The 14,581-nt window shown below is 36.9% G+C and overlaps 1 protein-coding gene across 3 annotated transcripts in view; it reads right to left on the bottom strand.

Annotated features, from left to right (window-relative positions):
- Positions 1–225: 225 nt before the first annotated feature.
- The window catches only part of ERLEC1 (endoplasmic reticulum lectin 1), a 31,323-nt gene continuing 16,967 nt past the window's right edge, over positions 226–14,581 (bottom strand). For 2 of the 3 annotated variants that reach the window (XM_040453750.1, XM_040453748.1), the window contains 6 exons: positions 10,726–10,887; positions 9,811–9,870; positions 6,717–6,841; positions 4,904–4,981; positions 3,623–3,698; positions 226–1,123 (listed from right to left, as the gene is read on the bottom strand). In XM_040453750.1, coding sequence (XP_040309684.1) covers positions 1,052–1,123; positions 3,623–3,698; positions 4,904–4,981; positions 6,717–6,841; positions 9,811–9,870; positions 10,726–10,887 — 573 coding nt within the window. In that variant the 3' untranslated portion in view covers positions 226–1,051. The remainder of the gene's footprint in view (positions 1,124–3,622; positions 3,699–4,903; positions 4,982–6,716; positions 6,842–9,810; positions 9,871–10,725; positions 10,888–14,581) is intronic. The other variant, XM_040453749.1, reaches the window with a different exon arrangement.

Genomic DNA, 14,581 nt, shown 5'->3' on the forward strand with positions numbered 1-14,581 from the left:
TGTGTGCTGCTTCACGTGAAAATCTACAAACAGCCCTGCAATAATCAATTGCATTAACCATTTCTCAAATTAAAATATCTTTCTCCAGAACTACTGAAAAGGAGGAAAAGTATTTTATAGCTACTTTTCTTTCCTTATTTAGATATGTACATCCAAAATACAATAAGATAATGTGTGCAACATGGGGATGGAGAAAATAAAGGAAATGAGTAAACTGCCATTGACTACATGACAACACTGCTTGGGAACATTTTATTCATTTTAAAATAAATATTATGCTGTGAAACTGTCCAGAACTAAAATCTGTAGTATACAGTAGGCAAATACAAAGGATGGCCAGCACAGTGCGTTTTGTTGGGAGTAAACCATTCTAAGTCAAAAGAGAAGGATCTCTGACTGTCTATACCAGGTACACACCTTGGGGGGAAAAGAAACAGATAAAAGTTCCGAGAGCAACAATCTATTACAAATAAGAGTTTCTTGAGATTAACAGAGGTGAAGAAAACTTAAATGTTGTGAGGCTCTACTATGTGCCCAGTTTCTAGTCTAACACCTGGTAGTTGCTAAATAAAAATTTGTGGAAAGGATTTCAGGCACTAGAGTTTACATATTTTACATGGTCTCCCATTTAAACAACCTACTATCAATTTCTTTCTTCATTATCTTTAGTTCATTAACTAGTTATATATACTATAATTTACATAATAAATCTATTATTTAAAAACTTTCAATAGGCACAACAATTATGACATTTCATTAGGCTGGACTCTAAACTGCTTGGATGTGATTTATTTTGGAATCACATTATCCAAGCAAAAAACATGATCGGATCATAAGACATGACAAAAATGAAAGAAATGAGACAACTATCTGCCTTAAGAAGTTTATCCATAACCTCTTATATACACATTTATATTCACAAAGTGGCTAAGAGTCCTTTTATACGATCCTTTAGATGAGATCCAATGGCTGAGAACTCTATGAGACACATACATGGTCAGACAGAAATCATCATGACTGTCAATGATCTTTCTCCAAACTTTATTATCCTTTAGTTGGGGAGAGAAAGAAGTCCATTTTCATCTGCTGTATCTAAGATTTTACAGATCACCGGAGATTCAACCTAAAGAACAAAAATAAGAAAACCATTAAAAAGTTGTTAAACTGAATACTTACTTTATTCGGTAGTCTTTTGCTATGTGAATCCATGTATATAAAGTTGTTAAATGTATAATGATTAATAATATCAACCCATAAATACACAAAGCTCAATGAACTCTGACTAGGAAAAATACACAGAAAGCTAGTTAGGCATCACATAACCAAAGGTAGGACCATAAAACTTCTAGAAAGAAATACAGCATAATATTTTCATGACTTTTGGGTGGCAATGTTTTCTCAGAACAAAATAAAGCATTTGCCATAAAAGAGAAAAAGTGGATAAAATAAACTTTATCAAATAAACCAACTTCTGCTCATCAAAAGACATTAAGAAAATAAACAGGCAAGCCACAGATTGAGGAAAAGAATGTGCACTATAAAAAAGACCTCATACCCAGAATATATTTGAACTCCTAGAAAAAAGAAGATCAACAATAACAATAAAAATGGGTAAAAGACAGACAGATGACAGACTCTCCTTGACCAAACTAATGTTAGGCTCCCCCGGTCCCTTTTTGTAGGCTTCTTTTTGTACTTGTGCCCTGTCTTGGGCCTGCTGAGTCCAGCTGTAGTAAGAATCAGTGTGGAGAGAACCCCACACTCTCAACATCTAATCATCCTCCGTATCTGATCAAATTCCTCGTCTCTCACATTTGATGGCTGGTCATCCTGGCCTGTCTTCAGCAATAACCCTATCAAGTCAGTTTATGTTGATCTCTCCTCTTAGTAATTTTCCATCCATTGAAACTCCCCTCCTCCACCTTCTGTTTGGCTGTATATCCTGAGCTGTCTTTGCTGTAAGTGGAGTTAAGCTGGATCTCTCTTCCCTACTATAGTCTTGACACTTACTGCCAATAGTCCTGAATAAAGACTGTTTGAGTAAGTGTCAGAATTTTTCTTTAAAAAGACTTGGCTAGACATTTCACAAAAGATCACATGAAAAGGTGCTTGCCACCATTTTCCATATGGGAAATGCATATTAAAATGACTAAAATGGCTAAATATAAAAGAGATTGAAAATACCAAATGTTTTTGTTTTTTGCATGTAGCTTTTTTTGGGAGGGGTATTTTTATTTAATTTATTTTTTAAATTTACACCCAAGTTAGTTAGCATATAGTGCAACAATAATTTCAGGAGTAGATTCCTTAATGCCCCTTACCCATTTAGCCACGCCCCCTCCCACAACCCCTCCAGGAACTCTCTATTTGTTCTCCATATTTAAGAGTCTCTTATGTTTTGTCCTCCTCCCTGTTTTTATATTATTTTTGCTTCTCTTCCCTTATGTTCACCTGTTTTGTATCTTAAAGTCCTCATAGGAGTGAAGTCATATGATATTTGTCTTTCTCTAATTTCACTTAGAATAATACCCTCTAGTTCCATCCACGTAGTTGCAAATGGCAAGATTTCATTGATTGCTGAGTAATACTCCATTGTGTGTGTGTGTATACCACATCTTCTTTATATATATATATATATATATATATATATATGTATGTATATACATCACCTCTTCTTTATCTGTTGATCCATCGATGGACATTTGGGCTCTCTCCATACTTCGGCTATTGTCGATAGCGCTGCTATAAATAGTGGGCTGCATGTGCCCCTTCAAAACAGCACACCTGTATCCCTTGGATAAATACCTAGTAGTACAAGGACTGGGTCGTAGGGTAGTTCTATTTTTACCAAATGTTGATAAGGATGTGGAGCAGCTGGATTCTCACACACTACTGGTATGAGTGTAAAATGGTACAGCCATTTGGACAGCTATTCGGTAAAAGTTAAACATATATCTAATCTATGATTCAGCAATTCCACTCCTAGGTACTTACCCAAAAGAAATGAAAATGGAGGATTACAAAGCAACTTGTAAAAAAATGTTCCTCGCAGCTTATTTACATGATAAAAAAATGAGAACCAACCCAAATGTCTTTATAGAAGAATGGATCAGCAAATGTGATTTACTTATACAACTGACTACTATTCAGTAACAAAAAGAGAATGAAGTACTGGAGTGACACGGGTGAGTCTGAAAAACATGCCAAGTCAAAGAGGGGCAGGCATAAAAAACTATATACTATATGGTCCCATTCGTAGGGAATAAAACACCAGGCAAAACTGCCCTACAGTATGAGAAATCAGAAAGGGGTATCTGTGGGGGTTGAGGGGTATTAACATAAAAGGGCTATAAAATTTTTTTCTGCAGTGATAAGATACCTTGTTTGGGGTGATAATTATATAGGTATATAAAATTATCAAAATGTATCAAACTCAGCACTTAAGATCTTTGCATTTTATTTTATGTAAATTGTACCTTAATAAAAAAGATTTTAGGTTTTATAGAGATAGCATGGGGATTATATTACATTTTGGACATTACTGAAGGTCCTTTCTAGACTTAATGATAAAAATCGAAACATGTTCCCAAAATGAATTCCTGAGTATTATTTTTTTACTTACCCCAAGGATATACTGACAGGAGTGAGGCTCTAGCATATATACAGTAACAGCATGAGGAGAATCTGATTCTTTACACCTAAAACAGAGAGTACTTTAAAGTACTGCCCAAACCATACAAAAGTATTTTTGTTTTCCTCTTAAGCTATAAAAAACTTATCTCCTGTATAATTTAATATAATACTGATATCATTTAACAATCATAACTTACAAATAAATAATTATATTAAAATAATTTTTATTTTTTATTTTTAAAAATGATTTTAAGTTTATTTGTTTTGAGAGAGGGAGAGAGAGTGCATGCATGCACGCAAGCGGGGTAAGGGCAGTGAGAGAAGATGAGAGAATCCCAAGCAGGCTCCTCACCGTCAGCCACACGGGGCTTGAAGCCACGAACCATGAGATCATGACTGGAGCCAAAATCAAGAGATGGACACTCAACTGACTCAACCATCTTTTTCTTTCTCTATCTTTTAAAGTTTCTTTCTCTCTCTTTTTTTTTTTTTTTTAAACATTTTTTTTTTTAAACATTTTTTTTTTCAACGTTTATTTATTTTTGGGACAGAGAGAGACAGAGCATGAACAGGGGAGGGGCAGAGAGAGAGGGAGACACAGAATCGGAAACAGGCTCCAGGCTCCGAGCCATCAGCCCAGAGCCCGACGCGGGGCTCGAACTCACGGACCGCGAGATCGTGACCTGGCTGAAGTCGGACGCTTAACCGACTGCGCCACCCAGGCGCCCCTCTTTCTCTCTCTCTTAAGTAATCTCTATACCCAGTGTGGAGCTCGGACTCACAATGCCAAGGTCAAGAGAGTGGCATGTTCTTTTGACTGAGCCAGCCAGGCACCTTAATTAATATTTTAGAATAAAGTAATAATTTTTTAAATATGTTTACTTAGTTTTGAGAGAGAGAGAGAGAGAGAGAGAGAGAGAGAGAGAGAGAGAGATAGAGGGGCAGAGTGTGAGCCAGGGAAGGGCACAGAGATTGGGAGACACAGAATCCAAAGCGGGCTCCAGGCTCTGAGCTGTCAGCACAGAGCACAGTTTGGGGCTCGAACTCAAACCACAAGATCATGACCTGAACCGAAGTCGGATGCTCAACCAACTGAGCCATCCAGGCACCCCAGAATAAAGCATTATTTTCACATTACATTAATCCGTATTATTATGCAGAAATATAATTGTGTTTATTCACAATTACATTTTCTATTTATGTAGACTTTTTCACACTGGATACAGATTAAAGAGAAAAGCATAAAGCACAAGTTGATGGTCTAACTTACTTTAGTTTTACAGTCACCTGTCTTGGCTTGTCAGTTATATCACAAATATCTCCATTCCCATAAAAATGTGACACCATCCTAAATCAGAGAAACAAACAAGTTCATTCATTCAGAGTAAGTGTCATGTGGGCTGGTGGTGATGAGAAGATGGTTAGAGGGATCAGTTTTGCATTAGTTATAAAATATTTTTAGGGTCATGTTACAGAGAAAATGTTTCAGATTCTATAAGGAGACTATAAAACTGAGATATTTCAGAGTGATTTACCTGATAAGAGTAATCTTCAATTTGCATATTATCTACCTGTATACAAACAGTTAAGGTTAAATTGCTTTTTAAAAAGTCTTTTTGAAGTTAACCATTTCCTCAGCCCTGTATATTGTTTACTTTGTGGAACAATTTTCTCTCCTTCCCATCCTTCAGCACTTTTTGGTCAGTCCCAAAAGTCAGCACGTTCTGTTTTTTTCTTTTTCATTGTTTATTTATTTTTTGAGAGAGAGAGAGAGAACAAGCAGGAGAGGGGCAGAGAGAGAGGGAGACAGAGGCTCTGAAGTGGGCGCTGTACCATTAGCACAGAGCCTGATGTGGGACTGGAACCCACACACTGAGATCATGACCTGAGCTGAAGCCGGACGCTTAACTGACTGAGCTATCCAGACACCCCAAACTTTTTTTTTTTTTTTTTTTAAGATTTTACTTTTAAGTAATCTCTATATCCAATGTGCGGCTCAGACTCACAACCCCAAGATCAAGAGTCTTGTGCTGCACCAGCTAAGCCATCCAGGTGCCCCAAAGTCAGCACATTCTAAAAATAGAGTCTCTCAATACCATGTTGCTAGGACGGACAAACTTAATGCCCAATAAAGAGAAAAGAATGGATAATTTAAAACTTGCCAGGCAAGAGACTACAAGGAAAACTTAAGCTTAGCTATCCTTGAGAAATAAGAGATTAATTTATTTCTGCTATAACAAGATATACCTATATAACTCAGAGAAGATGTGAGGTAGTTTTGTAAAAAGTCACTGTTTATTTTCAACCATAACCTCACAAAGGTAAAGTAACAAAGGAACATGCTAGCGGATATTTATTTTTTATTTATTTTTATTTATTTTGAGAGAAAGAGAGCGCATGTGAGTGGGGAAGGAGCAGACAGAGGGAGAGAATCCCAAGCAGGCTCTGTTGGTGGGGGGAGAGAGGGAGCCTGAAGTGGGGCTCAAACTCATGAGCCTGTGAGATCATGACCTGAGCTGAAACTAAGAGACATTTAACCAACTGAAGCATCCAGGTGCCCCTGGAGTATATTTAAGTAGAATTAACTAACTTAAAGAGGTAAAGATTACACATTAAAAAGGAAAATGCTTTATAATAACAGTCTCAGACTTAATATGTGGAATTGAGCCACTGTGTCCATCACCACTGCCACCATTCTCATTACCATGCCACCAAAATGGTAAAGGCAGCAGCCAAAATTTATGGCATGCTCTTTCCAGGTATAATGCGTTACCTAAATGACCGTGTTTAAATGTTGTAACAATCCTATGAGGCAAATACTAGCAAACAAGAGTGAGAGTTAACAAGATTATGTAATCTGCCCAAGGTAGTACGTGAAGAGCCAGTATTTGAATCCAGGGCTCCCCATTTCTGAAACTGTGTTCTTAACTTTTACCTTAGGAAAAGAAAACTAATTTAAAAGATGTCCCTTAAAAAAACTGACCAGAGATTTTACCTAAGTGTTTCAATTTTATGTTTTTCAATATTCTGAGTTTTAAATATTCTACTAATCAGATCCAAGGACAAATAAAGTTAATCTTTACCTGACTGTCTGGGTACCATCATCTTGAAGGTGATAGGCTCTGGCAGTATTCTTCTTAGCCCATTCAATATGCTCTTCTTGGTTCCATGTCCCCACAACCACAGAGGTTTTCCCACTATCCTTGTCCTGATATATGAAAAATACTTGTGATAATGCATTCTTCATATTATCAAGTGGACATTTATGCTGATGGCCTGCCTGTAAGTTACAGTCCTTATCTCCACCTGCATACTGGGTGTGTGTTTAGATGTCAGTCAAACCTGATGAGTAGAAATCTGAGCTTACTATCTTCTTTATTCTTTGTTTTTCTGAATAATGAAACTGCTTTCTGGTCAGGCTAGCACCAAACGCAGTTATTTCTATTTCCTTTGTCTCCTACATTATTTTCCTGGGGATGTTCTTGGCTTTAGAATCTTCCTCTACATTTCCAATGCTAATATTTTACCTCCTCAACCAAGAGTTTAATCACTTATACCTAGATGATACAACTGCATACTACTGTGATTCTTTTTTCTTATTTTAAATTTTTGTGAGAGAGCACAAGCAGAAGAGGGACAGAGAGAGGGACAGAGGATCCAAAGTAGGCTCTGCACTGTTGACAGCAGCAAGCCTGATGTGGGACTCGAACACAAGAACTGTGAGAGCCGCAGTTGGACAATCAACTGATGAGCCACCCAGGTGCCACGCTACTGTGATTCTTAATTAAATCTCTGGCCTGTATCTTTTACCCTGCAGCCACAATGAACCCATCTTCATCGTACTTCTACCCTTTCAAATGCCAATCTTTAAGTTATACTAGTATTCACATTATTCATTTGACATCATGCTTATTTCTTTATCAAGACTGTTCATAAACCCTCTTCCCCATTCAGATTTTATTATTTTTTTATTAAATTTTTTGCTTTATTATGTATTTATTTATTTTATTTTTTAAAACTTCAGATAGAGAGCTCAAGAGGGGGAGAGGGGCAAGGAAGAGAGAAAATCCCAGGCAGGCTAAATACTCAGTGTGGAGCACAACACAGGGCTCGATCCCGTGACCCTGAGATCATGACCTGAGCCAAAACCAAGAATCTGCTCCTCAACTGACTGAGCCACCCAGGTACTCAAACTTTTGTTATTTTTTTAAACAGTAACTATATACTATCTTATATGTGGATCTCCTTCCTTCTCTCTCCTTTTTCTTTCCTCTCCCCTCCCTTTCTTTTCCTTCTTTATATTTTATGCCAGGCACCATGCTGAGCACTAGCATACAAGGGATGAGTAGGATTAAAAACCCTTATAAATGGCAGATGAACTGGGCAGAGCCACTGCTACCAGCAGAGCTGACTGCTTAGTGGAAGAAAGAGCCATTTAACAGTCTTTTAGCAACTGGACTATAAGTTAATAGATAGACAGGGATTGGAGCCATATGATGAAGTGTTTAAGGAGGCTGGATATGGAACAACACTGCCTGGGTTAGAATTCTGGTTTTATCATTTACTACCTATGTGGTTTTAGGCAAGCTACTAAATTATTGCTTCCGTTTCCTCACGTTGGAATAATAATACTCACCTCTGAGGGTGGTTATGAGAATTAAATGAGGTAATATGCATAGTTACAACAGTGCCTGGTATACAATGAATATTATACTCGTCAGCTACTATTATTTTTATATCTCCCAAAGCTCCTAGTAGCGTCCTTCGGAAAGTTCTAAGTTATATAACCTTAGGCAAAATAAGTCTGATAAAATCTAGTGCTGGCAAGTGTATGGGGAGAAAAGCCATTGTTATTGGGAATGTCTTCCAAAATGTTCAGTATGCGTAAATTTTGACCTAACAAACACACTGCTAGAAATGTGCCTTGTGAATATGAGATACTTCATGAATATGAATGTGGTAAACTTGCAAAAGTTTACCAACAAAACTATTTATAAATGCTCACTAAAATGCTATTACAGAAAAACTGGAAACAATTCAAAGGTCTGTAGAGATCTGGCTAAATATATTGTGGGTATAGACATAATGCTCTGTAGATGCTGAGAAGAATGAGATCAGCTGTTGCTGTTGTGAAAAGATCTCCAAGACACTAACTGAAAAGAACAAATGCAGAGCAGTGTGTTTAGCAGATACCTTCTGTCTAAATACAAGGTTATACCAACATTTACATGTATGCATTTGTTTTCTTGTGGAGGGTTAACTAAGAAAACATCAAGAACAATTACTTTTAGGAAATGGGACAATGGTAGACAAGAATTTTACCATTCATTCTAAATTTCTGGTATGTATTCCTTTAATTAAAAAAAAAAAAAAAGCCATCATGGAGCACCTGGGTGGCTCGGTCAGTTAAGCGACTGATGTTGATTTTGGCTCAAATTTTGTGACATTAAGCCCCACGTTAGGCACTGCGCTGATAGTGCAGAACCTTTTTGGGTTTCTCTCTCCCTCTCTCCCCCTCTCTGGCTTATGCTTGCTCTCTCTCTCAAAAAAAATAAACTTAAAACAAAAATAAATCCCCTCTTCACTAGCCATGCAAATTTGAAAAAAATGAATAAATTTTCTTAAAAAAAAAAAGCCGCTGCACATTATCTGGATTGTAGTTAGGCAATTTTTTTCCTATTAATAAATATTACTAAAAATAAATAAAACATTTATAAAGCATCAAGAATAAATGGGAATAAGAGTAAAATGGTACTTCTTAGGTTTAAGTAAAGAAAACAAATTTCCTAGTTTATAGATGCCTCATAAATTTGGAATGATTTATTTATTTATTTAAAAAAAATTTTTTTTTCAACGTTTTTATTTATTTTTGGGACAGAGAGAGACAGAGCATGAACGGGGGAGGGGCAGAGAGAGAGGGAGACACAGAATCGGAAACAGGCTCCAGGTTCCGAGCCATCAGCCCAGAGCCCGACGCGGGGCTCGAACTCACGGACCACGAGATCGTGACCTGAGCTGAAGTCAGACGCTTAACCGACTGAGCCACCCAGGCGCCCCTGAAGTATTTTCATATTTAAGTCATTTCATAATTAAAATGCCATCTCCCCTCTTTTTTTTTCCACAAAAGATTTTTAAAACTTTATCCAGTGGTAGAATGATATAAAGGCTATTCCATACCTCATGATACTGATGTACATGTTTGCCATAGCAGAATTCATATTTCCACCAACCAACACCCTACGAGAAAGCAAAAAGATCAAGTTAAATATAGAGAATGGGGGATTGAGGTCTGTCTCAATATTGCAACATGACAGTGATGGGAAAAAAAAAAAAAATATATATATATATAAATATATATACACATATATATAAACATAAAAAAATGATACTAGCAACAATGTGGTTTAAAATTAAAATTAAAAAGTTACTGAGAAATACTGAGAAATAACATTATCTGGTGAAAGATGGTAACTACTTATAATGAGCATTAAGTAATGTACAGAATTGTCAAATGACTATGTTATAGCACCTGCAACTAATATAACATTGTATGTCAACTACACTTCAATAATAAAAAGAGAAATTACTGAGAAATACTAATTTAAAAAAGACAAATACGGAGTATAGCTGCTGTATTGCCTTAGTAAAATAAAATAAAATGAAAATTCCACTTAGTGTATTTCCCACTGTAACTACTAGTCTATTAAAGGCAAAATTTAACCTTTGTAGATGTTAACTCAAGTTTTAAATGTGATTGATACATAACCAAAATGCAGACCATACAATTTTTTTTATGCCATATAATCTCTGATGCCCATTCTACCAATTAACCCAAATCACACATGATTTATTTATATATATGTAATTTCTGTCAAGTAAAGGTCAAGTTTTAGCTTGTGAGTAAAGAGAACATAATGGCTACAAATTAGATTATATAAGATGCAGAGATAAAATGTCTATTAGGAGGCTTCCAGAATCCTGCCATTTCTCTACAGATGAAAACTTTTTTCAGTGCTGCTAATGGGTCCTGACTAATTAACATACAAGTGAAGGCTGTAAGATAAATATTTAAACCAAAGGCTCACTTCTCACCCCATGAAAGCAGTAAGAACCACTAAGGAACTCTTTTATGAGTTGGTCATCTGTCAATTTGGATATGTGGGTTGTCCCAACAGTGAGCATAGGCTGAGAACCAACAGCAATGGGTTTGTGGATTGCTGGAAATCTCTCTTCTTTGGTTGATTGCAACTCTTCCTAAAATTAAACACATATGTTTAAGGGCTTCTAACCATACTTATTTTTTTTTTCAGTTATGACTTTATTATTTTTAACTATAGGACATTTGGAAAATAAAAGTTGTCCTCTCATTTTAATGTGTTGTCAAAAAATGAATTTTGCAACACTTAAGACAATAGAGAAAGCTCTAGACAAAGGTTATTTCCATCTACCGGTTAGGGATATGATGGCCATTCTTAACATACAGGGATAATTTCCATCTCATATGTTTTGTCTCCTTCTTTTTTTGATTTTAGCAGCTAGAATTATTCTAGTGCAAGTACCTAAGCTAAGTAGTACTCTACCTTACTAGAAATACCACAAACACATTACATACACAAATACAAACAAATATACACAAATGCACATCATAACCTTCCTTGTTGTTAAAAAAATATTGCTAATGAAACTGTAAAATTCCACAATTTTCTCGAGTAGAGTTTGACGGTATATACTTTATTATGTACTTACCTATTTGTGCTTAATTAAGTGCTTACATTTGACCTGTTTCTAGAAATTTATTCTGAGTTAGTGATGACTATGGATGGGTGCAAAGACTTAGCTTCAATGACATTCAGTGTGACATTCTTTACGTTAGCAAAAAATTGTGGACAACAAAAATATCCATACCAGTAAATTAATTAAATAAATTTTGGTACTTCAAGCAATGGAATATTTGAGATAATTAAAATAACACTATAGAAGATTACTTTATGACATAGTTATATAGAAATAATATACTGTTAAGTGAAAACAAGTGAAAATTTTATGTATAGATATATACACACATGTATACAGTTTGGTCCCAATTATTATTATTATTATTATTAAAAAATTTTTTTTTAATGTTTATTTATTTTTGATAGAGAGACAGAGTATGAGCAGGAGAGGCGCAGAGCGAGGGAGACACAGAATCCAAAGAGGCTCCAGGCTCTGAGCTGTCAGCACAAAGCCCTTACGCGGGGCCTGAACTCACAAAACATGAGATCATGACCTGAGCCCAAGTCAGATGCTTAACCAACTGAGCCACCCAGGAGCCCCAATTACTATTATTATTTTTTAAAGCAAGAGTGTTTAAGCTTATTTATTTATTTAGGGAGAGAGGGAGAGAGAGAGAGAGAGAGAGAGAAGGAGGGAGGGAGGGGGGAAAAAGGGGGAGAGAGAGGGCGCGTGCACCTGTGCACGCGTGAGCAGGGGAGGGGCAGAGAGAGAGAGACTACCAAGCAGGATCTGTGCTGTCAGTGTGGAGCCCAACAAAGGGCCCAATCCCACGACTGAGTTCACGACCCAAGGTGACATCAAGAGTCAGACGCCCAACTAAGTGAACCACCAGGCACCCCCAATTATTTTTTTTAATGTGTATCTGTGTATCAAAAAAAAAAAAAAAAAAAAATCCCCCAAAAGACTGAAAGGAAGTTCACTAAGATTTTAGCCTTTTTAAGTATTTTGCTACTTACTAGATTTTGTCTCTATACTTAGTTTTGGAAAATGTGGTTACTATGGGTAAATAAAAGATAAGAAGCAGGGTAAAGAGGAGCTGAATGGGAGTAAATATGAATATTAACTATAATTATTAACATGCAACAGGACCTGGTTGTTGTCCTGAAGGACTCTGCAATTCGGTTATGGAAGATGCCCACTAAAGGGTTCAGGGAACAGCATATTCACAGAGGTAGTAATGATTCAAACAGATTTTGATGAAGAAATGAAACATGAAGACTTCATCAAGAGAAAACTTTTAATTCTTGAAACATGAATAATTTGTGATTTATGTGAATGTCTGTTTGTATTTTGTGTTTGTGTGTACCTATGCATGTGAACCTGAGGAAGACATAAGAGCAAAGATGTGGGGGCCCCTGGATGACTAAGTTGGTTGGGCATATCTGACTCTTGATCTTATCTCAGGTCATGATCTCATGGTTTGTGAGATAAAGCCCTGTGTCAGGCTCTGCACTGACAGTGTGGAGCCTGGCTTGGGATTCTCTCTCTCTGCGCCTCCCCAGCTCATGAGTGCATTCTTTCTCTGTCAAAATAAGTAAATAAACATTTTAAAAAAGAGCAAAGATGTGGGGTGTGGCATAATATTTAAAACTGAAGAGGGGCGCCTGGGTGGCGCAGTCGGTTAAGCGTCCGACTTCAGCCAGGTCGCAATCTCGCGGTCCGTGAGTTCGAGCCCCGCGTCGGGCTCTGGGCTGATGGCTCGGAGCCTGGAGCCTGTTTCGGATTCTGTGTCTCCCTCTCTCTCTGCCCCTCGCCTGTTCATGCTCTGTCCCTCTCTGTCCCAAAAATAAATAAACGTTGAAAAAAAAAATTTAAAACTGAAGAGATAGGCAGGTACTTAATGATAAAGAAAACTATGTGATGCTCTATCATCTTCTAGATTTTAGACAAAAATATGGCATGATCAGATTTTTAAGCAATACTGTAGCAGGGAAGGAATAGTAAGAATAAATCCCGAGGTGCGGAGCCACATTAGAAGTTGAAGTAACCCAGTGCCACAGATGAAGAGAATCTAAAGGAATGACATAAGTGGGGTAGAAAGAATAGTTATGAAAGAGAATAATGAGTTAGAATCCAGAAGTAAACTATGTTTTGACTGTGAGTGGAGAGAAAATGAATCTAGATCAGGATTAAAGGAGTATACCAATTAAAACTGAATAATTTAAAAAATTAAAAAGAGTTCCAAATAAATGTATAGTGGACATGGTATCTCCTTTTCACTTGCTGTAGTTGCCATTGATCAACTATGTTTTTCTTCTTCTATCTTGGCTGGTAGGAGTCATTGGATGGTTACTCTAGAAACCAACGACCTTATCCTTTCTCTCCTCCAGTATTACAGAAGAACAAAGATTGCCAAGATGGCATCTTTACTTCTTTGAAAGGACCTTGGATTTTATGTATAGACTTTCTACATTCAGAGCATTCTATGCTCCTGGCACTGTTTTAAGTGTTGAGTATTAAAAATGTAGCAGACAGAGTCACTGCTCCTAAGGAGCTAAGGTCTAACAGACTAAGCTAATTACTTAGAATACATGAGACCTATAGTAAGGTTAGTGAGGAAACACATTAATAATGCACAACGAAACCTCTAGCTCAGGTAGGGGAAGAGGTAAAAAGAATAGAAGCATGACCATTTATTATTCCTTCTTGTGGACACAGCATCTACTTGCATTTCTAAGAAAAATTATTCCAATAAAAGCGATGGTGGTTTTTGTAGTAGCATTTAGAAATTCATAAAATGGATTCCTTATAGTCCAGTTATCTTCAAATTAATGCAATAACAACAAAGCCAGCACGATAACAGCCTCTGTAAATTTACTCCCTATTAAAGGCACGATGGACCCATGCTGTCTTTCATTGGTACAAGCATTTAGCAGTAATATTTGTACCATCTATATTTGTACCATCTTTAGGCAAAGAAGATGTGAAATGGTATACAGAGACGTTAATCATTATTAAAAAATTTTTTTAACGTTTATTCATTTTTGAGAGACAAAGAGAGCATCACATAGCATGAGTGGGGGAAGGGCAGAGAGAGAGGGAGTCACAGAATCCGAAGCAGGCTCCAGGCTTTGAGCTGTCAGTCCAGAGCTCGACATAGGGCTTGAACCCATGAGCCGTGAGATCATGACCTGAGCCGAAGTCAGATGCTCAACCGACTGAGCCACCCAGG

The sequence above is a fragment of the Herpailurus yagouaroundi genome, unplaced genomic scaffold (genome assembly GCF_014898765.1).
Source record: "Herpailurus yagouaroundi ecotype Mexico unplaced genomic scaffold, PumYag 210, whole genome shotgun sequence".
Classification (NCBI taxonomy): domain Eukaryota; kingdom Metazoa; phylum Chordata; class Mammalia; order Carnivora; family Felidae; genus Herpailurus; species Herpailurus yagouaroundi.